Here is a 25550-nt window from a genome sequence, read left to right on the forward strand (position 1 = left end):
TTCCCTCTTCTAGTCGTATATCAGTGAGGTATAGGTTTTTATAACACTGCTGTTCTTCCCTTCTAAGAGAGAAGAAAAAGAAGAAATAAAAGAAGAAAAGGAAAGGAAAGGAAAGGAAAGAAAGAAAGAAAGAAAGAAAGAAAGAAAGAAAGAAAGAAAGAAAGAAAGAAAAGAGGAAAGGGATTTCTGCCTTCTTGAGGGCATATTTCTGAGAGGGGAGATTTAAATGTCAATTTGTTGAAATATTCATAACCAGGAATCGCCTTCCTTAGAAATACTTGAAGGCCAAGGTTTAAACCTATGGAAAAATCATGTTTTATTCCTGGCGCCTCAGTTCCTATTCTTCTAGAACTACTCAAAAAGGAATTATTGATTAGTCCGGTGGTAGCTATTTCAGAGATTTTCTTTAAGGATCAGACTCTATTAAAGAATCATTCGCATTTAGAAAATGAACAACAGATTACATTTTAACTGTTTACCAAATATCTTTTGTATTTATAGCAATTATCATTTAAAGAGTTTTTCTAATTCATTTGAAATTCAGTGACTTAATTTTATTACATCCATCTGAATACAGGTAGCCTTCTCAATTTTAGCAAGGAAAGCACCCACCAAAGGCTTCACATCTAACCTGCAGCACTCTGCATTTTAGTCCTTTCAAATATAAACTTTAAATAGATATTTTGAAAATGTAATATTATTAAATACTACATCTGAAACTAATGCTGTACTATATGTTGTCTAATTTAATTTTAAAAAGAAAATAAAATATGTAGGATGTAGCTCTTTGAATTTCAGATCAAATTGCAGAAGCATGATGATTCTGAACCAAATAATCTTTGGGTCCCTGAGACCCATCCAGTTGGATCTCACACCAACCACACACACTCCCAAAGTGCCTCCTTGCCTTCTTGAACATCTCTGTCCCATTTTCCTCTGCTCTGCAATGGGTATAAATATTATATTATCTCCCAACATTACTTATACATTAAACCAGGCTTCCCAGGCATTATTAATAGGTTTTGGAATAAAGAGTGCTAGATACCTTCCAGAGCCAAATAGTTCTTTCCTGAACAAAACCATATAGGAGTAACCTGTGCTCCCTACATGCAAGCCCAACTTTATTAAATATTATAGTAAGAGGATTAAATCCAAACCTGGGCAGTTGCTAATTGTTCATCGTTAATCATATATCAAAATAATTTGGGAAAATGGGCTTACACCTGCACTATAGAATTTCAGAAATTCATTATAACTTTGTCTTTCCCCCTTCTCCACCCCCCTTATCCTTACTGCTATTTTTGAAATTAAAATATCCTATTCTATAGTTACAGTATTTTAAACTTTTCAAGTACTTGTCTTCACAGTTTAAGAAAAGCTGAGGATAATGCCAGATTCCCCTTGATATTCTTCATCTTTTTCCTGATTCTCTACATTTTTTCATTCTTTTTTTTTTTTTTTGTAGGGTGGAGTTTGGTGTATGGCCCAGCTGACTATTGGAACAGTGAGACTAAGCTATAAGCATTTGTCATTTATTACAAAATGTCATTTATTACAAGATGTCAGCAATCAAAGTGTTGGCATCACATTTGGATTATACTCGTAGGACAGTTTAAAAGTTGTGTGGTTTAATGTTGAGCTCAGAGAGGCCAGAAAGGTAGTTGACTGAGAGATCAATCAATGGGTGCCATAGAGGTGATTCTCTGCCCAGCTTCATTCATCCTAGCATCCTAGCAGGGAAACCGTGACTGATGGTAATGATGGAAAAGCTGAGAAAATGGTATTGGTGCTTTGGAGGGAGGATTTCTGGGATAAGTCCATTACTAAATAATCTCCTCTGACACTAGTAGGAAAAGTGTCAGTACAACTACATGTTGCTAGAGAGTGTGAAGTATAGCAGAGTCATCTTTTGACCATCTTTCAAACTGTAAGAAAAATGCAGCCATAGCATATCTGGAAATAGTACTATGAAATCACTCAATTCTTTGAAAGACTTCTGCAGTCTTTCATCATGACTTACATGATTACCAGTACAGGGAAGCTTCTATGAAGAAAAAGAAATGGTGTTCTCATAGTTTTCCAGGGATAAATGGAGAGAAGAAATGAAAACGTTCATTAATCTTTCATAGCTGTACTCCTCTAACATAATAAAGTCTTGGAGTTATCAAGTGTCTTTAAGATTATTTATGATCTCCCATCCTTATTTTATTGAATGAGGTGCTGATTTTCTTATCCAGATCTGTGATATGTTCTAAAAATGCATGGAGGGGATAATTTTAAATATATATATAATTAAGTTAGTAATATCATGATAACCTCTTATATTAAGGCTCTTGTGATCTTTCTTTCATCATTAATATAAAATTTCTACTTGAAGAATGTTGGTTTCGTCTTTCAAAACAAATACTTTGTCACTTCTTAAAGATTTTGTTTAGCATCCACTTTCCATCATTTACATGAGGAGGTGATGAACCATGCCACTAACTGCCACACCAGTTTTTCACACAAGCTCTAAAATGATTCTAATTTTAAGAAGTCAAAGAAATGTCGTGTACTCTAATGCTTTCTGTGGCTTAATCACTGCCAGAAATATTCTCTTGCCCATCCACTCAGGAAGGTGGTGTCCCGGTAGGAATGTGAGGATAGAAACTCGATTTTATTACTAGATAGCAGTAATAAGTTATCGATGCATATTCACATTTGGGGAATTCTCAGGAGTAAATTACTGATCTTATATATACCTGGGTTAACTGCAAAAAAGTGGCAGCAAATATCTTTAGCCTTCCTGTTTAATGTAGAGGGACCAAGTTAAGTCTTAGTCGAATTCCCAGTTACAATAGCCTTACTAAAAGAAAGGACCTTGAATGTGACTTCAAGTCAAAGGCTTCCAACTCAAATGCTTCCCGGTCACATGGGCTAGACAGGGAGACAATAGGAGCAGTGGGGAGCCTGGTAAATTGAATGCAGGGTCCATATAGAGAGTGTGGCTGTTGCTCTACTCAGGCAATGGACAATGTTCCCATGTCCAAAAGTAGGATCCAGATCATCAGATCTTGAATTTTTTTAAGAGAAACAGTAGCCAGGGATGTTATGTAAAACCTTCTTATTTTAAAATGCAATCAACTAATTCCAATATTATAAAACATTAGTGGCCAAACGACCCCAACAAACATTAGTGGCAGAAAAATATCATTGTGGGGCCAAGTTGAATCATTGGCTGATGGTCATTACCCTACAAGTTTTTATGAGATCTTCACATTCATTGAGTGTCCAACTTGAGCCAATGAGGATCGCACAAATACAGCGTATTTGACTGATATGGGTATAAAATGATTCTGATGCTAATGTAAATGCATGGTTAATGATCATAACCATGACTTTGAAAAATGTATACTGTGACTCTTAATTCAGAAAGATTTCCACGGATATAATTAAATAATACCAAGTCAGATTACCCTTTCTTGGCTATAAAAATAGCAAAGGGGAACGTGGTGACAGATATCTGACACTTAATTTTCAGCAACAGAATGCAAGTAGAAAATATGGAAACTGATGCATTGAGTGCAATAAATCCTTTTAGAACTCTGTTTACAAACCGGACTAGAGCATCACCAGCCATTGCAGGGAAGAGGTAGAGGGCAGGGATAGAGGGAGGGCTCAGACATCCCACGTTTTTACCATAACTGGGTCATGAATTATTTTCTATGCTGACTACAGTGCTTATTCAGTGCTTACGACACAACCCTGAAAATCTGCCCCTGCCTCATCCTATTAGGCTGAGATTTCACAGAGGCCCAATAAACCCAAAGCCATGTACCTAAATAGATGTTATCTTTTGTTCAGTTTGGTTTTTTTTTTTTTAAGATTTTATTTATTTATTCTATGAGAGACACACAGAGAGAAAGGCGGAGACACAGGCAGAGTGAGACTCAGCAGCCTCCATGCAGGGAGCTCGATTTGGGACTCGATCCCAGGACTCCAGGATCATGCCTTGGGCAGAAGGCGGTGCTAAATTGCTGGGGCACCCAGGGGTCCCCCTTTTGTCCAGTTTGAGCAAATTGTGTTAAATATTTAAATTATGTATCTCCCTTGCTGCTGTACACAGAGTCTTGGTTATGGTGCTCTGAACTATCATTGCTGGGAGAGGTGGATGATGCCTGGTACTCATTCTGGGGCAGGAGCAGGGCTCAAAAATCCTACTGTGAAGCCTGCAGTCACCCTGGCAACCAGCCATGGTGCTGCCTTCCCTTCCTTTTAGCACCAGTGCAACCTGGCATCTGCCCTGATTCAGACATCTTCCCATAAACTCCTACAAATTCTGTTTACCCTGGAAAAGATGTCACTGTCATTTTCTTTACTTGAAAATACTTTAGAAAAAAAAAAAAAGACAGAAAGAAAATGTTTTAGATTCTGTCTCCCCAAGTATCTCACTGCATCCACAGGGTTGCAGAGACCATCCCCGCCTCCCCCCCCAGACCGTGTGACTGAGAATATAAGTGCTCTGTAAGAAAACGCTTCTATGCAAAAATCTGTGTGGAAAATATTGCCTAGTACACATTCCTCAAAAGATTCACATTGCACATTGGAAATCTAAAGCCCCGAAGAGTTCTTCAGTGAGGACGCCAGCTTTGCTTTGCTCAATCCACTGTTTCTCAAGTTTATTTGACATTGGGTATCTCTTTCTGGAGCACTAGCTGACTCTCGGATCAGGAAGCCTTAGAGTACAGTTGGGGAAACACTGATGTTGTCAAGGGGTTGCCATTTAAGACTTCTTTGTTGAGGAATGACATGGTCAAACTTGGCATTAGACAGGAAGATTACTGCAGTGACAGGGATAATCAAGAGAAAATATGTAATCAGAATTTAATGATGAGTGGTGAAGGAAGTTGAAAATGAATATTGTGTTTCTGATTTTATCACCTGGGTGATATTGACCTGAAGATAAAGTCATGTGGAGTAGTATGTGGAAAGAAAAGTAATGAGCTAATTTTTCTTATGAGCTGGCTTGTTTGATTTTAGTGATTAAGAGAATACTTGGGAGGGGTACCTGGGTGGCTCAGTGGGTTAAGTGTCTACCTTCAGCTTAGGTCATGATCCAAGGGTCCTGGGATGGAGCCCTGAGTCAGGCTCCCTGCTCAGTGGGGAGTCTGCTCGTCACTGTTCCTCTGCACCTCCCCCAGCTCATTCTCTCTCTCTCTCTCTCTCTCTCTCTCTCTCTCAAATAAATAAATAAAAATTTTAAGAAAAAACACAATACTTGGGAAAAAAATAGTGAGATTTGTATTGGTTTGGTTGCAAATCTCCCATGACAGCGCTTGCCAAACCCTCTCTTCTAAGCTCTCTAAAGGCAAAGAACTTTTCTTTTTCTGATTATTCTAAATACTTAGCACAAATACTGTATTTGTTTTCAGAGGAGAAATGGTTGCAAATGTTATATGATTGCAAACAGAACACGGCTTTATCTCAGTCAAGGGGAATAAAGCTTGAAGGTGGGAAAAGCCCATCAGATTGAAGGAAGAATTCAACCGCAGGCCTTAATAAGCACAGGAAGGAGAAGAGCTTGGGAACCACAATGTGCAAGACTTGGGGAGTGTTTGGTATAAACAACAATGTGTTCTGCCTTTGGGTCCTTCTTCTCAAGGCTCCAGTCCATGTATATAGTCAGGATGCCTGTTTGATGTGCTCTGGAAGGTGAGGGGGTAGACAAGATGTCCCCTGTAAGAAAATCAAAGAGTATCAGTAAAACAAGTGAGTGTGGAGATAGTGCCAAAATTATTTTCAATGCTCCATTTATAAAAGATGTCAAGGACAATGTCATCCGCGAGAAGGCACAGCTGTTTACTTTTGAAATGAAATCTAGCTGGGAACAGGGAGCAAGGGACAGGTAGCAGCTCTCCTGGTATACCATCTGGACCCAATAGGGAGAAAGGCAGCTGATTGCAGCTCATCTTTCTTTTCCAATTGGCACTTGAGGTGAAAAGAAAAGAAAAGAAAAGAAAAGAAAAGAAAAGAAAAGGAAAGGAAAGGAAAGGAAAGGAAAGGAAAGGAAAGGAAAGGAAAAGAAAAGAAAAGAAGAAAAGAAAAGAAAAGAAAAGAAAAGAAAAGAAAAAAGGAAAGGAAAGGAAAGGAAAGGAAAGGAAAGGAAAAGAAAGAAAAGAAAAGAAAAAAGAAAAGAAAAGAAAAGAAAAGAAAAAAAGAAAAGAAAAGAAAAGAAAAGAAAAGAAAAGAAAAGAAAAGAAAAGAAAAGAAAAAAGAAAAAGAAGAAAAGGGAAGGGAAGGGAAGGGAAGGGAAGGGAAGGGAAGGGAAGGGAAGGGAGAGGAGAGGAGAGGAGAGGAGAGGAGAGGAGAGGAGAGGAGAGGAGAGGAGAGGAGAGGAGAGGAGAGGAGAGAAAAAAGAAAGAAAAGAAAGAAAAGCTTATTTTTTCAGCCCAGTCATTAGTCTATTGGAAATGGATAATACAAATTGTTTTATTTAAAAAACACAAAAACAGGGCATCTGGGTGGTTTAGTCAGTTAAGCATCCGCCTTTGGCTAGGGTCATGAACTCAGGGTCCTGGCATCCAGCCCCATGTCAGACAGTCTGCTTCTCCCTCTCCCTCTGACCCTCCTCCCCGCGTGTGCACTCTCTCACTCTCACTGTCGCTCTCTCTGCCTCAAATAAATAAATAAATAAAATCTTTAAATAAATAAATAACACAAAAACAAAGAATTTTAGATATGAGAAAAAGCTTTAGGACAATAAGGTCCAGAGAGGTTACTGTTTTGCCCAAGGTCACTGGGGCAATCAGTAAATGGACTGGTTCTGGAACACAGCCCTCCAATCTGCCATCCGCGCTCTTCTCCTTGTGAGCACAAATGCTCTCTGCCAGAAGAACAAAGGAAATGCCTTCCTGATGGAAGTCTCCCCTCAGTAGTTATGGGCGCAGAAAGATAAGAAAACTCAAAACTGCTTACTGAAAACATAATCCTGAATGCCAACCAAAGCAAGAGAGATGCCAACTATCAGTGCCACCAAAGATCTTTAATGGTACCGAAGTAATAGATCTCCTTCCCAGTCTGTGACACCCTTGCAAAAGAGGGCAAAGTCAGATTAAATGTCTCCTTGTCAGTGTACTGTGATACCTTGCTGTGGCCTTGGAAAGTTGTGGAAAGAAAGAAGGAGAAGACAGAGAGAAAGAAAGCGCTGTGCCCTTTTCTCCTGTTCACAACATCAAATTGGTAATTATAATGTTGGTATTTGCCACATGCCAGTAGGAGACCCAGCACAGTGCAGACATAAAGACGATACTGTTTATTGCTCTGGGAATTTACAGTCCTGCTTGGGCAGAAAAGTAACCATGAAAAGATAAAAAAGCATATGATACTGGTTAAGTCTTGGCTTTCTTAACTTCCTTGGCATTTGTGTCTTTTGTGTGGGATGAAGGGAGATGACAGAAATAGGATAATTGGAAGCTTTTGTAGTTGTGCACAGTGGGGATTTGAAAATGAAATGTACAGTGTTTGCCAGGCACAGCAAGCATAAAGAGGTCAGTTGTGGAAGGATCCAGTGTGCTTTGGAGGGGGTGCCATTTAGCCTAATTGTCCACATCCAGGCCAATGAGGTCCTCTGGCCACTCCCTTCATTTTGAAATGTCTTTTCCCTTTCACTGCCACTTTGAAAGCTGGTGCCCTTCTAATCCCCCCACCCACTTCTCCTGATGTTCAGTACACAAACATCTAGGAACATCTGCACCGTGGCATGGTGCCATACATGGTGGCAGCCCAGCTACGATCACTTACCTCCTGAATGCAGCTGCCTCCTCATCAAACTTGTAGCTAACGTCCACTGAGCATTTTATTCTATTCTAGGTACTGGCTAAACTCTTTATAAATATTCTTTTATGGAGCCTCACAGAACTCAGTGCAGTAGGTGCTGTGCTTATCTTCTTTTTACAAGTGAGGAAGGTCAAGTTCAGAGAGGCTGGGTAACTTGTCCAGAGGCTCACAGCAAGCATGTGGGAAGGCCAGGAACCACACAGAGGCCCACAGACTCCAGCCCCGTGATCTTACCCAAAAGGGCAAACACCACACTCTCAACCTCACCCTTCCCACTGTTGAAATGTGCTTGCCTTTTGTGCTGTATGCGCTCTGAGTTAGTGAAGATGATAATGGCTTCAGATGTTTTTTTTCCCCAGCAAGTGATTGCTGTGTTTTAATAGGGACAGCCCAGACCAGAAACAGAAACCCAGACCCTAACTAATTCCAGTAGCAGGACTTAAGGCATGGAAAAATGAGAGAGGGGAATGACTGGAAAGCCAGTAGCCTTGAGGTTCTTCCAACCAACTGACTGTCAACTTGGCTTTCAAGAAGAGCTAGCCCTGGTCTGGAGAGCAGCCTCCATTATCTGCCAGCAGGTCACTGGGCCTGAAAGCCATCATCAAGGAAATACTGAGGCGGAATAATCTGCATTAGGATTTGGACCAAGGATTTCTCCAGCAGGAGTGATTTTTCCCTCCTCCCCTCACCCTCCAGAGGACATTTGGCAATGTCTGAAGACATTGGCAGCTGTCCCAGCAGGGTGGGGTGGGGGATTTACTGGCATCTAGTGGGTAGAGCATCCTGCAGAATGAATGACCTGGCCCAAAATGTCAGTAGTGCCGAGTTTGAGAAAACCTTATTTGTACAATAACAGGGGAACAAGTTTGACCAGAGTTACAAAAGTCTAAGAGATGGCCAATAAAGAGGAAATGAAGTGAGATGGGGCCCATCTCAGGCCCAGTTTTCAATGGCTGGTTTCCCTCCAGAGTTTTTTCCCTCTATCCCTCGTATGTTCGAGGTGGTGTGACTGGTTAGTTAGTTCTGCCTGGTTGAGTATACATAAGGGAAAGAAAACATGTGATTTTATAAATAAGACTTTAGCCTAGTGTAAAGAACAATTTGCAGTAGGAAGTGGGGCCCAGGGGTCACTATTATAATGATTTTCAACAAAGAAAACTATTTAGATGAACCAGCTTCAAAGTCATGGTTTCTCAAAGTGTTGTCCACGTAGCATCTTCAAATGAATCACCTGGATGTTAGTTAACAAGTCAGATTAGTGACCATCAGGCCCCCTAAAGTCCTAGAGAGGTTCCAGGAATCCACGACTTTCAAAGTCCTACCATTGCCCAGGCCTGACTCACAGCCCCATGTCTCTATGGCCTCATGTTCTGGACTCCTGTTCTTCAGTTGGCACCTAGTTCCTGTCTTCTTGTGTTTCCACAGATTGTTTGATGTGTTCCACCCACCCATCTCTCATGGGGACTGCGGATGGGCATTCTGTCTTAATTCTCTCTCTGTCACTCATACTTGGCATGGACCAGGACCTAGGAATGTTTGCCAAAGAATCGGAGCATGAATGGGAGCATTTGCTCCCATTCTCATGAACCAGATGAAGTAGACACTGGTGCCCCTGTCAGAGCTAGTCCAATCTTTGCTTGTTATTGCACTCCTGCCTGTGTACCTGACAAGAACAGATAGCAGAAGGTTAATTTGTCCTTTAATTGGGGACCTTGACCTATCACACATCAAAAGGTCAACAGTTTATCACCGTGCATGCAGCTCAAGAAGGAAAGCCCAACGATTAATTCTCTGCAAAACAGAAAGAAGCTCTTGATTGAAAAAGCCAAGACCCTTCCATTATTCTCCAGTTTCTACCATGCAACGCATTAAGGGCTTAAATCAAAGTATGCTATTAGCTTTGCCTCCTCCTGGCAGAGGCCCTAGGAAATATGAATGCATTGTGACACCATTAAAGAAATGTTTGTGGGCAGACTATGCAAAGAGTTCATCTAGGCTATCAGGTCGACCAGCAAACAGTGTTGGTCTGAAGAGTTGGTGGTATGTGTGCTCAGGGTTTGGCATTTACGTGACAATTTGTCACCTTATCAAAATAGCTTGGGTAAAATTGCTTCATTGCCCTCCCTTTGTAAAGACACATTCTTCTGCAGTAAAGAAGACCACCACAGAATAAAATACATGTAATTCAGATGTTATATAAATTAACCTATTTTTCCATTACAGCTTCACAGATTTGAAAGACCTTGGCCCTCTCCATAAAACTGTGTACAACGTGATTTTCAGGGTAATTATTAAACAGTGGGTGACGGTCATTGTGAAAGCAAGGTAATTAGCAATTGGAATGACTATAGGAGGCCGATTGTGGGTGCTTGTTTTATTTTAAAAGAAATAACTCTTGTGTGTAGTTAACTTTGCCAGCAGTGGGAAGCCGGCATGGGATCCAAGCCAGCCAGCAGAGAGAATGCCCGTCTCTGGGGGAAATGGCTGTTGGGCAGTAGTCCATGAGATCAAAGATAATAGCATTGATTCAGAGTCCCTCAACTCCCATCTTCTGGGAGGCTGTGTTTGAATGTCTTCATCCGATCATTTGTAAAAGAAATCATCTGCTTCAATCCAGAATGCCTTTCAGTCTTTAAAAGATAGAGGGAAAATTGTCCAGGAGAAAATATGTTGACTTGGGGTTGATTATTTTTTAATAGGAAAACAACATTAGGTGAAGAATTAGCTGCATGACTTTTTAAACAGCATTAACAATCCAGCTATATATATATATATATGTGAAACATAAGCCTAGAACATCATCTAATAGCTGTGTGTGTTTGCATTATTGTCATGTTTTTATGCTCTGGCTCTGGCCATGGTGTCAGGGGAGTGTGGGTTAAGGCATGGTCTCTGTAAGAATGAATGCTTGCCTCTTAGGAGCTCCCAGCTTTCCAACAGACCAAGCTAAAGTTGATGTCTTAAGGGTGGCTGAATGTCTTTACCATAAAGCAGGAAAAACTTCCGGATGGGTGATAAATACCTAAATATCCAACAGGACATTAAGAAAAGGGCAAACATTAAAGCCAGTGTTCCTCATTTCCTATATCATGTGTATTAAGATAGTTATTGGTGAGATGTATGAGGGCCTCCAGCTAAATGTTTTTCCTAGTAGAAGTTTGTGAGCCAGTGATAAAGTCCACAATTGAGAAGAAAAATAAAACTATCACCTCTTCACTGATTGCTGTTAGATTCTAAGATGGGCTCATGAGAATCTGTAAGAAATGAGTTTTTTACCCCCCTTCACTCCCATGTCAAATCCTGATTAAGTGAGAAACTTTACTCCCTGAGACTTATTTAAATTCAATAATATAAACAGTATCATTACAACTTGATACATGTTTGAAGGGCTATGAGTGGAATACTATAAATTTTTTCAATATAGTAAAAATCCTTTATGCTTATGTACATGCACACACACAACATACACACAACAAACACACATGATGCACACAGTACCACACACACTCACAGGCACACAACTGCAGTCTGTTTCTATTTTCGGCAAGTCTACATTCTCTGTCCGTGAAGGTCATATTACATGGCTCTCTTTCTTTTCCATGAAATTTCTCAATATTTTATATTAAAACAAATGCTATTTGCAGTGGAAGTTGGAGGACTGGAAGAACTATTCTATTCCACAGACATTGCTCTACACTTAGAAATAAAAGAGGTTTTGTTGTGTTTACATTTAAACTCCTCAGTGCTCCCCCAGAGCAACTCTGGGCTGTTCGGTCTTCACCTTTGTAGCAGGAAGTAGTGAGCCTCAGCAAAGAGCACTGCTGCCTGGGGCCAGGCTCAGGAGGGACCACAGTGAAGTAGGAAGTAGCTACGTGTGCTTCACTTCCTTTAAATAACGTGGATGGTGGTGAGCCGGCCCCAGAGATGTAGGTTTGCTTTGTCCTATGTGACCAAAGCCATGCAGCACACAAACTTTCAGGCAAAGGGGAAATCTATTGGAAATGGAAGAGGAAAAAAAAGTTATCTTAATATCCTCTTACAGGGAAGGAGTAAATGCAGCTCCTGTTGATAATCTTAGCAAGGAGAATAAGTGGAATAAAGATGGAGTCAAAAAGCAGCATGAAAGCAGGTGGAAATGCACAGGTAACTGCTCTACTAGTTGCTCAAATTAGGCTCTGCAGATTCAGGCATGACATCATGGGTAGCAGTCTAAGACTTAACCACCAAGGTTTCAGTGACTCTGTATTCCTAACAGTGCTTTTTGGGGCATTTTTATCAAGTTGGTTCAGATACAATGTCAATGAAACCCAAGGTTCTGTCCTCTAATTTCTGAGATTTGGTGAAGATGTCATTTGCCCATCATACAGCCTATTCAATTATTGTGCAAATGGAATTAAACATTTTAAAGATGACTTCATAGAGGCGCCTAGGTGGCCTGTCAGTTAAGTGTGCAATTCTTGGTTTCAGCTCAGATGGTGATCTCAGGGTTGTGAAGCTCCACTCAGCATGGAGTCTGCTCGGGATTCTCTCTCCCTCTCCCTCTGCCATTCCCATGCATGATTTTTTTCTCTCTCTCATTATCTCTATCTCTCTCTCAAATACATAAATCTTTTTTAAAAGAAAAGATGACCTCTTGACTTGCTACCTTAGCTTATTGCTTTTGTTTTCTGTGTTTATATACCTGATTACTTCTCCATCACTATACATCTTCAAATTTGTCTCTTTGATTCTGCTGTCCCTCCCCACAGCTATAATTGTCTTTCTCACCCATATCTCATTGCTGGTTTTTCCCAGGAAGGAATCTATAAGCCAAATTTCTATCTCCTCTCACTCATTTCTTAGCGCCCCTGCAACCTGTGTCTCCACTGCTTAGTGGAAGTGACACTCAAAGGCCACGTACTGTCCTCACTTAAACCTTTTTCTCAGTACATTCATGATGTTAAGCTTGTTTTTAAAAGGTGAAGCACAGAAACCAAGACGAAATCCAGAATAAGACTATGTGGGAGACAGTTTTCTAAAGATGTTGCAAGACTCTCTGATTGTTCAATCAACCCCTTTTTGCTAGCTTAGAAAGAGACCACAAGCCAGAAATGCAGGCAGCCTCTAGACACTGACAGCAAGGAGATGGGGACCTCAGTCCCGCAACTACAAGGAATTGATTTCTACCATTAACCTGAATGAATCCAGAGCCAGGTTCTTCCCTAGCATCTCCAGAAAGGGACACAGCCAATACTTGGATTTCAACCATGTGAAGCCCCTAACAGAGAATCACATTGTACCCCATACTGTGCTCAGATTTCTGACCCACAACAACTATGAGATAACAAATGCATATTGATTTAAGCCACCAATGTGCAGTAAGCTGTTCCAGCAGCAATAGAAAACTAATACAAACAGAACTTTTTCTCCAATTTCTAATATCTTAGCATTCAAATTCCTGTTTCTTCTAAAATATGGTTAATATTTCCCATCTTAACTAACTTCCAAATATCCAGACTCTTATCTATTGAAAATCACAAACTTACTTTCTCTTCCTGGTCACTATGGAGCCAGACTTTAAATACTATGAATATGTAGGTGTGTCTGTACATAAATACAACCTATGTAGACTTACCATATTCAGCAAATGTCTATATATATACATACATATAGGAATTATGTGTGTATATGTAAAATATATATATTGTTCCTCAATGCCAGGTACTAACACTTATTATTTCACAATAACCTTATAAGCTATATATTCACTGTTCCTTGAATATATAAAAGACAGACAGAGGTCACATAATCTAATCATCTAATAGATGGCTAAAGAGGATTCAAATATAGATCTGTCTGGATTCAAGACCGCAAGATCCTTATTTTTCATCTTGTTTATCTTTCACACTGAACCTTTTTGGACATTCTAAGTCCTACATCCATCTCTGCTCAGATGCCATGTAGCACCTTCCTTGAACTCCCTACATAGTGCATCTGACTGCCGTACTACCTTGGCCTTTATCCCTGTGTCTTCTCAACTTCCTAAATGGCCTTCTATCTATCATATATTTAAAAAAAAAAAAAACACTTCAAGACTGTATTCTCAATTCTGTACTATTCTGATCTCCAAAAATTCAATTTAGACTTTTCAATGTTCACCCTTCTGAAGACATTCATCTTCACTTCTCCAGCCCTGATTTTTTTCATGAGTTCCGAGCACATATTCAACAATGGTGCTGGAATGTCCATTTTCCTATCTTCTTGACCCAAACTTCAATTATCTCTACATCAGCATTAGTAGGAAGAGGAGTCCTCTGTACTTACTACCCTATGTCCCTCAGTCATATCATCCATTTCCTTGATGGCAAATTCAGAAATCTGTTGGCATCTTCGAATCTCCCTTGGTTCAAAGCTGGACTGTCTTCATTGAAATCCTAGTTGTGCTACTTATTTTCTTTTGGACTTTGAACCAATTGCTTAACTTCTTAGGACCCAAATATCTTCCTCTATAAAACTGGGGTGATAATAACAATAGTAATAATACCTAGTCCACAGTGTTACTGGTTTAAAGAAGGTACTGTAAATTTATATCAGCACCCAGGATCCAATACGTGCTCAATAAGTTTCAGCTACCAATCACTTTCCATTTGATCGCTGGATCTTCATTTGTAATCTCAGTGAAATCTATGATTATGTTTCTGTGGCCAAGTTTTCTACCCTCCACCATTCTGTTATTACCTGAGTTAATACTGCTACCAAACAAACCATCCAAAGGCACTATTTTAATTGTAATTCAAAAATCCTTCAAGATTTCCCATGGCTTTTGGGATATAATGGAAACTTCCTTATCTTGGGATTCAAAGCTTTCTATTAATTGGACCTGGCTTCTATTTTCAGTTGTTTCTACCTCTCTTCTCCTCCTCAACCCTGACTATAGACAGGATGGACTTTCAACTTCTTCTTAAACACTCTGTTTTGACTACTTCTTACCTTTTGTAATAAGTGGTTATTATGCTTACTGTGAAACGTTTAAATGTCATCTAATTTATCCCCACAAAAATTCTCTGAGGTGGCTACTGTGCTATCCATAATTTATGAAGGATGAGAAACCTGAGCTGAAAATATACAGTTAGGAAGTGGATTCAAATCTTTTTGAATCCAAGCTGATTCCATATCCCATGATCTTACCATTTTTTCTTATTCCTTCTTCATGCTACATGAAGATAAAAAAGGCATAAGATAGAATGCCTTCTAGATACTCTTTCTTGGAGTATTCTTTACTCTTCTTCCACATATTTGACTCCCACCTATTAATCAAAGCCTTCCTTAGGTTCTGTCTTTACTATAAAAGCTTTCCTAGATTCCTCCAAACTATAGTGAACTCTTTTGTCAGCTACAGGCTTCTTAAGGCTAGGAAGGGCATTGTGTATTTCTCATGAAGCCAGCAATGCCTTGAGTATACCACTTAATAAATTCTGATCATGTGTTGGCACCAGATCTCTTTACTAATGAGCTTGACAGTGACTTCTGGTGGTTGAGCCAACTAATCTCTGATTTCCCTTTATTCCTATTCTTGCCCATTGTCCTAGGTAGGCTCTTTAAAAATTCTCCAACACGTTTCTGAACTTAAACAGAAAATGAATTTATTGGAATGGTGTGGGGTATCAAAGAATGCCAAAGAAACAGACTTGGTCTGAAATCAAGGAAGGCATAAGCCAATGGAGGTCTCTAGTGGTGCCATCTCATGGAATGCCATACTCCGTGCTACAGGATTTCCTCCTTCTTTGCAGTCACCCCAAGTTATGTCTATCTGACATCCCCATATGTGGCCTGGCAATGCCTCCTTCTGCCAGTACTTAAGGAAGCTGCAATCAACAGCTAAGCAAGGAGATAAATGAGTCATTCCCACATTGCAGAAGTCAGGGGAGTGGGAGGGACTCCAGGATAAAGAACTGTGGCGCCCAAAGAGGAATAGAGGAGACATTAGATGCAAATATTAGAAAGAGAGGAAGTCACACAAGAGTTGCTCAATATTATAAAATGCTTTCCAGACAACATTCCTGTCTTTTAAACTCATGAGTTAGAGATTTAGGCTACCATGGATAAGAGGGTCCAGAGATTGACTTCCAAGATTTGTGACCTCCAACCATGTACGCACATTTTCTGAATATTTACATCTTGCTGAAAGGGAGTCTATAGGTTTTATTGGATCCTCAAATGGGTCCATAATCTAAAAAGGGTTTCAAAACACTATTTTCAGCTCTTAAAATAGAAATGTAATCTTATCCCAGGAAATCAGATGACCCAGAGGCAGACTCTGATAATATTGTAAAAGAAACAAGTTAAATCTGAAAATTCTGCATGTGTTATGATGTGGCTGCTCTTTTAACAGATGCCAGAGAGTTAGTTAGGGGGTAAAATCTATTAGGAGTTAAAGACATACAGTGAAATTGCTAACCATTCAGTGACCACAGATCAAAAGGGCTTCTGTATGGAATCCTTATTTACCTAAGGTAATTTTAAAATAATGATACAGTTTACCTCCCCATTTCTTACTTTTATAGTATCTTGATATTTTTCTCATAGTTCTTGAAAGAAGCTTCCTTAGTGAAAGAAAGAATGATCAGTATCTCTCCTTCTCTATCTTACATAAATCAATGCATGACAAGGTAGAGATAGATGAGTGGCTCAAGTCCTGAGTTTATGGATGTGCTTCAACTAAGTCTGGTTATTTCCGGGGCAAAGGGAATGGCCCATCAGTAAAAAGCAGCTGTGATGAAAGAGAAGGCTTATTAAATAGGTAGATTATATCTACTTAGGCCATAGTTATTGGACAAGCTGGTTAAGTGAGAATTTTCCTGAAGATCACCACCTTCATACAAAATCAAGGACTGCGTTTATAAAAAGTGGCTTCTCAAGGTCAAATGTGACCATCTTATTTCATTTTTCTGTGGCAAAAAAAAAAAAAATGGGGGAAGAAGGCCACAGTTTTATTTTTTTAATTTTTTTAAAGATTTTATTTATTCATGAGAGACACAGAGACAGTGTGTGTGTGTGAGAGAGAGCGAGAGAGAGAGAGACAGAGAGAGGCAGAGACACAGGCAGAGGGAGAAGCGGGCTGCATGCAGGAAGCCTGACATGGGACTCGATCCCAGGTCTTTAGGATCACGCCCTGGGCTGAAGGCGGTGCTAAACCACTGAGCCACCAAGGCTGCCCCACAGTTTTAAATTGATGGGTCAAAGGAGGCTTTCTGAGGAAGAGACATTTGCGAGAAGACCTGAAGTAAGTTAACGAAAAGCCACAGGATATCTGGAACCACTCACTTCTGGATTGCACATTGTCACACAAGGGGGCCACCTTGCACCTGCACCGTTCAACGTGTTGAGCACTGGAAAGAAGATAGGGCTCTGAAACAGAAGTCTCCACAAAACCACACTAGATTGGCTCATGGTCCCCCGTTGCCCTAACACTCACTCCTCCTTCAAATATTTCTTATCTCATGCATTTAGTAGAAAATATTTGACTATAATCCCATAGCCTATGTTTATTTATAAAAATTATATGGTTCTTATCAATAGCTAATATTTCAAAACAATATACATAGGGGAAAAGGTTCATCGTTAAGCATAATAAATGTAAGTCCCTCATTTTTTTTTCTTTTCTTTTTTTTTAATAAAGATTTTATTTCTTTATTTGAAAGAGAGAAAGAGACAGCCAAAAGGCATGAGCAGGTGGTGGGGTGGGGGGAGCAGCAGAGGAAGAAAGAGAAGCAGACTCCCCACTGAGCAGAAGCTCTAGCCCAGAACCCTGAGATCATGACTTGAGCTAAAGGCAGACACTTAACTGACTGAGCCACCCAGGCGCCCCAGTCCTTTATTTATTCTTTCATTAAACATAACAGTTACTGAGAAACTTCTCGATGCCGAATACTGTTGTCATCACCAAAGACATGGTGCTTGAAACAGACAAGATTCTCACTCTTAGGGAGCATAGAGTTGAGTGTAAGAAGACCAATCATAAGTCACATAAATAAGTTAAATGTATAGTATTGTCACATGCTAGTAAGTGTCATGGAGAAGAATAAAATGGGAAGGAGAATTCAGGTGGGTTTGAAGGGAGAGTTGCACTTCTGAATTGCCCCAGAGAAAGCGAGTACAATTTAGGGAATCAACTATTGGACTGTTTGTAACCATTTGGTATACAGAATCAAGGTGTCCGTGTCAGTATCTATTATCTTAAATAGTAGTAGAGTACAATTTATTTAGATAACTAATATGAATGGAATTCTAATTTCTCCCTGTGGCCTAAGTGATCATCTTGGAAGTCGATTCACTTAATATACACTTGTATGAGCAACTGCTTGACACAGACTTCTCAGACCCAGGTATATTATGAAAGTTTTCCTTTGGGATCCAGGCAGGATGATAACGTTTGGTGGCTGTTTCGGTGGCAGTCATGGAGCCCTAAATCAGCTCTGTAATTCAATCTTGACTTGGTTCCATGGGTGATTTTACATCACATTTTTTATTTAGCTATGAGCAATTTCTCTTAAACGTCCAAAGCCATATAGTGTTTTTGTCTTACCACTAGGTGATTAGGGAAGATCTATGCACAAGAGCGTATCACAACAGCTGGTGGTGACAGGAAGCGGTAACTTGCTGGTTTTCTTTTGCTTTCTGTTGAGTTATATTAATGTAGCATGAGCATTTCCCCTTTTACCAGAGGAGGTTGTCTTCAGCCTGGTGAAGCTTCAGAAGGAAGGTGTTTAACAAAATTGGTATTTTTAACTATTTTGCAACTCAGAGACTCAAGTAACAGGATACAATGAGCTTCAGAGGAAAGGTGTTTAAACGGGAGTCCAGTGAATTTCGAAAGAAGAGAAGAACGGTGAGGAGAACAAATCAAGAAGAAATCCACAAATTTAGCTCTGTAGGTATCCTGATGTCCATGTGTGTTTCTCATCTTTTCTTCAATACTTAAAAAACAGAGAGATTATCCCTGGGTGGTGTTCTCACAGAGCCTCTGGGCAAGGTCCTACATGGAACAGAAGATTCTATTTGGCACATAAATATCCTCTTTTACTTACATCATGATTTTCAAATTATTTACACCATTATCTTAAAACATATTGAAAGGGGAGTTAAGTAGTTTAACTATTACTAGAATATTACTAGAATATTTTCATTTTTTAAAGAAAGCCTGATATCACCTCAATTAAGACCTCAGTTTATGACTTGTATATAATTGTGGGGCTGTTTTTTTAATTGCTGGTCTATTTTGATTGCATATCACTCATTTGTTTTAAAATTCTTAGAAAGAACAGCCCAAATTATGAAAGAAAGTGTAAATAAATATTGGATTAAATGAGCCAAGTAAGAAAGTAAAAAATAGTAAGTTTTAAAAGTTAAAAAGGCTTGGTTTGTTTCCGATGAAAAAAGTTTCTGCCTTATTATTGTTTGCAAACAAAATAAGTGCTCTGCAAATGTGTACATTTTTATGGAATTCTAGATGTCTATCTGTAAGAACTACCATGACTGAATGTCAGAGCCTCTTGCCGGGGGGCATCAGTGACTCACATGTAATGTGGAAAGCCCATGTTATATGATAAGTGGCTATGCCCCCATGATCGGGGCGGGGGGGGGGGGCTCTTCTTAAAAAAACGTTCATTTTACAGAGTGGTCAGGGTTTACTTGCTTTCTTCAGGGCAGGGGTTCTCAACCTGAACCCTATTGCCATTTCAGATCCAAGACTTGTTTCTTATTGCCACACTGTCCTGGGCATTGTGAATTGTTTAACAAATATCCCTGGCCTCTGTTGCAGACATTTGCTCCCCAATTGTGACAATCAAAAATGTCTCTAAACATTGGGGCAGGGAGGGTGATTGCCCCCGTTGAGAACCCCTGCTCTAGGGATTAAGACTTCTTGTTCATATAAACATCTTTAGAAACAGAGGAACTTTTAAAAAATTACGTATATGATAGTGTAATGATTATTTATGAATAGTCATTCAATGAATATGAATAATCAAAGTAGTGAAGAGTCACTTAGCCCCTGATAGGCCAGAGTCAGGTAAAGGAATATTATATCTTAAGTGGTAGTGGTTATTTTTATATTTACAATGTATTTGGTGGATATTTAATGTGAACAGATCATATCAGAGGTCTGGCTTGTAGGACTGGTGCCATGTTGCTGTTTGATTGGTTTCTGTCTCTGTATCTCGGTGATATATGTCTCTCACTGGGAAACACAGGCGAATAAGTCCTTCAACCTTGTTCCCATGTCACCCCACCCAGCATTTCATAACTGGAATATGCAGAGTCCTAAAACCAACCTCCTGATCCTCAGGAGGGTCTCCAGTTGTGGTCTTGTCTGCTGGCTCACAAGCACCTCGTCAGTTGTTTACCATGAGCCTGTTAAAGAGTATAAGTGCTTGAAAAGCATGATTGGTTCGGGATTATTTTAACCTTTAGAACAGTCCAAGAAATAGAATTTCCCAGTTGCCTTTCTCTCGGTGGCATTTAGAGGTTACACAGATGATGTCAGTGTGAGATTGGCTTTTCTTGTGACATGGAAAGGAGACAGCAGGCAGGAGAAGAACATGTCTATCTCACACGGACCACACGTACATCCTGGCATTAGGACAGTCCCCAGTGTCTCCCCATATAATGAAGCTGATCACTCTAGGAATTATCTTAATTGAATTTGAAGGTATTGCTACTGAGCACAGTGGGAAAAGCAGCCAGTAAGGAGAGAGTTTTCCCACAGCATTCAGTAACTATGCATTCACATTTAATTAAGATCATTCATACGGTGATTAGCTTTCTTCTGTGGAAGGCACTGGGGACTCCCTGCTACTGCTGCTGCCTTGGTCTTCCTGAGATAGGCGTATCTTCCTTCCCAGGTTGGCTCTTCTGTGGAGCAGGGGATTGCTCAATCCGTCATAAGTATTATCCGGTGATGTGATTTTTATTTAAAAAAAATAAGAGAGAAAAGAGAGAGAGAGAGAGAGGGAGAGAGAGAGGGAGAGAGAGAAAGAGAGAGAATCCCAAGAAGGGAAAACATTAGAGTGCTAGAGATCATTCTATCTGACCTCCGTCTCACCTACTGCCCGGATGACCTTGGGTGGATTACTGAAATCACTCTGAACTTTAGTTTACTCTTCCAGATATTGTTCATAGCAATACCTGTCTTAAGATTGTTTATTGGAATTCAGTTTGATTCATGGATCATGGTCACCTCGAAGATTTGAACACTGTCAAAAGTGAAGAGTAACAAGTGTTATGTCATATTAGTAAAACCAAGTATTTTTATTTCCAAGGGCAAGGAAGAGGGATAATGAGTCTTTTCAGTGACTGTGACAGTGAAGCCACCAGATTGTAGAGATGACACCTTCCTTCCAGGAGCCTTGCAAAAAGCTGACAGAAGCACTCAGGAAACAAAACTGAATTGCATCAAGATGAGCACTAAGGTGGTCCCAGATGGCCCTATGTGTTGATAGGTTTTACCTTAGAAAGGCCTTGTGTTTTGTTGTTGTTGTTGTTGTTGTTGTTTTTATCTCCACACCTTGGCTAAAGCGCTCAAAACCAGTCTGGACTTTCCAAAGCACGATTATCTAATCTTTCTAAAACTAAACCAATACCTCTTGACAAGCTTCAGAGATAACTTTTGATAGGAGATAAGGGAGAAGCAAGGCCTTGTCTTCATGTGTTGGGCATTTTGGATACATCCTCATAGTGTAGTGAAAGGAGAAATAATGACTGCTGCAGATAATCATGATAGATTATCTGTTTTTGTTGTGATCATGTGGATTTTGAATTCAACAAACCATTTATTGTTCTAAGGAAGATTTAGAAATGGTTTCATTCCATAGTATCTGGAATGCTTAACCAGAGCACAGTGACTTCCTACAAGGCATACAACCCAAAATTGATACTCTGATGACGCAGACCAACAATTTTGTTTATTCCATTTCCTTCAGATACCATTTGAAGCTGTCTATTTGATTCAGTTGGAATTTTTTATTGTTTTAGAAGTTTCCCTTATTAATCCAGTTTTCAAGTGTGCTAAGAAAGGGCTTCATATATTTTAATCCACTTGTCACAGTCAACATACTATAAGAGAGAGCAATTGCATTTTAAGAGAAGTTCAAGCAAAATGAAACTTACTTGTTAGATCATCAAGTAGAACTACTTCTCTGAATTTTTGGAGTGCTTTTGGTACTCTGTGGTTGATTTTTTAAAAACTGCTTGTCTATTTTTATTTTTTTATTTTTTTAACCAATCGTTCAGTTGATCTCTGGTGCATAGGAAGTCAGTAAAAAGAATAGCTTCCTCTGTAAGTTACATGTCCTAATTTAGAAAGATTAAATACATGATTAAGTTGAATTATTATATCAATCATATGTCGCACCAGGAAAAAATGCAAAATTCACTTAAATAAATTCAGGTTGTTATTTTTAAGCTGTTATGGCTTGTGGATCATTAATCTGCAGGATTCAAAAGTATTTGAGAAAACTTTGGATACACATGAAAATTCTTTCCCTCCCCTTTCTTAATAGCCTATTAGCCATTCATTAGAAAAGTGAAAACTATAGAAAGAGAATCTAATCTGAGCATTTTTAACATATCTCTCATACACATTATTTTATAAGACGTGCTATTGTCTTATAAGTACATTTTTTATCTTTTCTTCCACGTTTATGTGAACAGCCTTCCTCCCTGGTCATGTGTGCTGCCTTCCTACTGTTGCTCTTCATTTTACACAAACATTCACAATTACCTATTTGAGCTATTTCATAATGAGCCAATTAGCTGAAAGGAAGCACAGGCCCCAAGGATAGTGGGGGCACGTAACAATGAAATGGGACTGATTCTAGGTTGAAGCAATGGAAAGTAGAGCTGGGAGCTGTAAATGGACGGTTGGAGAGAGCAAAAAAGCTGGAGTAATGGGAGAGATCTGATTTCAACCTGATCATGGAAATAGAGAAGTGTAAACTGAAACTTGATCTGACCCAAGAAGCTAGGCAGAGGACTCTGAGTGTGGCCGTAGCAAGGGGGAGCAGTCCCTCCATGTGCCAGGTAGCCTCAGAGAAGATGCTTTCAAATTGGAGTCAGGAGTGCTTGCAACTTAAGCAAGAGAGAGCTTACTTTCTTCAAGACCAACTGCCAAGAGTAGAAGAGTTGAGCCAAGAGAGAAGCAAGGTAGAGGAGAACTGCCAACGTGGCAGTCAGCTCCATGACGATGCCCTTTATTACATCTGAACAGGAGGTGGACCATTTGTCAGGGAGGGCTATGGCACAATGGACAGGAAGTAACACCATGATCCCAATAGCTCTTTTTATTTCCCAGATGGTGGTAATGGCACAAACTTTTGTGAAGGTACAGATTAGTGGCAATTTCCATTGTGGGTTTTGACACAATCATTAGCTAGCATTCAATGTACATTTCCTTAATATACCTTGCACTCCCTTTTCTTTGTCCCCCTTACCCTCTTACAAATATCATTTGGTCCTCTTTCGCCACCACTGCCTTCCGTGAGGTGTCCAGTGACCTCACATCAGCCTCCAGATGTCCTTCACTGCAAAAACTCACAAAGAGGGGGGCAGCTGGGTGGCTCAGTGGTTGAGCATATGCCTTTGGCTCAGGTAGTGATCCAGGAGTCCTGGGATAGAGTCCCGCATCAGGATCCCCACAGGGAACCTGCTTCTCCCTCTACATCTCTGCCTCTCTCATGAATAAATAAATAAAATCATTAAAAAAAAAAAGGGAGCAAAATTGGTACTCAAAGCTATAGCTGTGTTTCAAGCAGCTTCCCTGCAGTGGGGGGAAAAAAGCTTTTCTCTTTTCTATTCCTGCAACATCGTAATGTTGGCTGGTGGAGTGGGAAGGACTGAAGGTTTTTCATGCTGAGCTGGGTTGAAATACCAATTCTTCAGTCCACTTACTGAGGAAACCCTCAGAATCCAAGTGTAGGGATCTGTAAAATAAAGCAATGATGATCTCTTCTAGGCTTTAGAAGGAAACTCAGTGAGATAAAGTGTTAAATACTTATCATGGTCTTGGGTGAGTCCGATAATTAAAAGGATCCTGCTTATCTGGTGGTCTAGGGCATGTGACCTTAGCCAGGCTCATTTGGCACTCCCCCTCTCCCCCCCCAAAACTCTGAACCTTGACTCGAGAGAGGCTAGAGTCCCATATGACTGTCTATTAGTTGGAGACACCAAGACTCACTAAGACTGTCCCTACTGGGGATGGGGAGAGAAGTCCACAGAGGCAGATAAAATAGTAGTACAAAAAGAAAAAGAAAGCAGGGCAGGTGTTGCCTGGGTCAGAAAACAACAAATGCCTACTATACACATCTAGTCTCAAGCAGCCAAAAGTAAGAAAGGAAATGAGAGAGATTTATTGAACATACAGGATGCATATTGTTAACAGAACTATTTCTGTTCTTGTGTGTGTGGCTTGTGTGTGTTTATGTATGTATACATTTACACACACACTCCTCACACTGGCCCTGAAAGTTCATTTGTGTGACGATTATATTTTAAAATAGTGTCAGAGTTTAAGCCCGTGGCAGCTTTCATCACAGATTTCATATAAATTAATCTAAAATTCCTAGCAGTTGGCTCTAAGGCATTAATTTCTCCACTATCAGGCAGACTTGTAATTGGGTTGTGATGTATTTTTAATGATATTTATTATCTTTCAAGTGTTTCTAGAAAACTAAATGAGACATGTAATTAAATGTGATTCAGATCTTCTTGGATATTTTCTACTCCTTTACAAGCATCAGTGTTAGATGGAAAAGTGACAACTCTTATTTTTTTTACTATCATTTGCTGTACAAAAGTGTGAGAATTTTGATGTGCTGCTAAGCGGTATATACGGTCAAATTTCCTTAAAAAAAATCAGACTGAAAAGGTCTAAATTCAGTTTGAAAATACACCTTACATCGTAGATCCTAGAAAGCTCATTTTTTGTCTTTGGTTTTCCTAATGACATTAAGAGTTAATAAGATGGACTATTCTGATTTTTCTAACTATAATGTTTGTGTTGAATATGATGACTTATCTTCCTTTATATTTGCAAAGGGCTTTATAATTTACCAGGTTTAACCTGCTTCATTTCACTGAAATAGACTAAGACATTTAAAGAGTTACTCCTGGTTGATTTCTTCTGAGATCTATGTCCATTTTTGTTACCAAGGGAACCATTTCCAAATTCAGCTTAATCTGAGCCTGCCCAGCTGTACAGCTCTTAACTTTGATTTAGCTAGTGTTTTTCCATTCTCATGAAACTGTGTACTTCAAGACAGAGAGAAGGTTAAAGGGTCAGCGTAAGATGGCTTATTCCTTACTTAATCATTTCCTTTTTGGTAAGGAAAGCTAGTCTTGTTTTCTGAAGCTCAAACATTTGAGAGGTTGTCCAGTGAAACTCCCTTTGATGAAAGGCTGAATTAAATCTGTCACACGACCACTGGCTGACAGCTGTGGCCATGGATACAGCTGTGTGGGCTCTCTCCAATTTTCTCATTTATTTTAAACACAAATAGTGTGGAAGTTGGTTCTGTTCCAATCGCACTAAGGCCAAAGGGTCCTGGATTAAGTTAAAGTCTCAAGAATCCATGTGTCGTTTGTATTTTTATTTCCTCTAAGAAATTTAATCAGTTATCTTGATAACGCTTAAATTAGTTAACAGCTGTGTTGTTTCTAATTTGTTGCCGAGATCTTGAGATTGGAATTCTTTTTAGGGTTTC

At 39.6% G+C, this 25550-nt stretch overlaps 1 protein-coding gene across 30 annotated transcripts in view; it reads left to right on the forward strand.

Annotated features, from left to right (window-relative positions):
- The window catches only part of DOCK10 (dedicator of cytokinesis 10), a 259737-nt gene that overhangs the window by 79476 nt on the left and 154711 nt on the right, over positions 1 to 25550 (forward strand). For 5 of the 30 annotated variants that reach the window (XM_072719387.1, XM_026006346.2, XM_072719405.1 and 2 more), the window contains exon 1: positions 18417 to 18724. The exons of 23 other annotated variants lie outside the window; for them this stretch is intronic. In XM_072719387.1, coding sequence (XP_072575488.1) covers positions 18620 to 18724 — 105 coding nt within the window. In that variant the 5' untranslated portion in view covers positions 18417 to 18619. Of the gene's footprint in view, positions 1 to 18416; positions 18725 to 25550 lie in introns of those variants that run through there. 2 more of the 30 variants (XM_072719389.1, XM_072719394.1) reach the window with 1 other exon arrangement.

The sequence above is a fragment of the Vulpes vulpes genome, chromosome 9, assembly GCF_048418805.1.
Source record: "Vulpes vulpes isolate BD-2025 chromosome 9, VulVul3, whole genome shotgun sequence".
NCBI classification, from domain to species: domain Eukaryota; kingdom Metazoa; phylum Chordata; class Mammalia; order Carnivora; family Canidae; genus Vulpes; species Vulpes vulpes.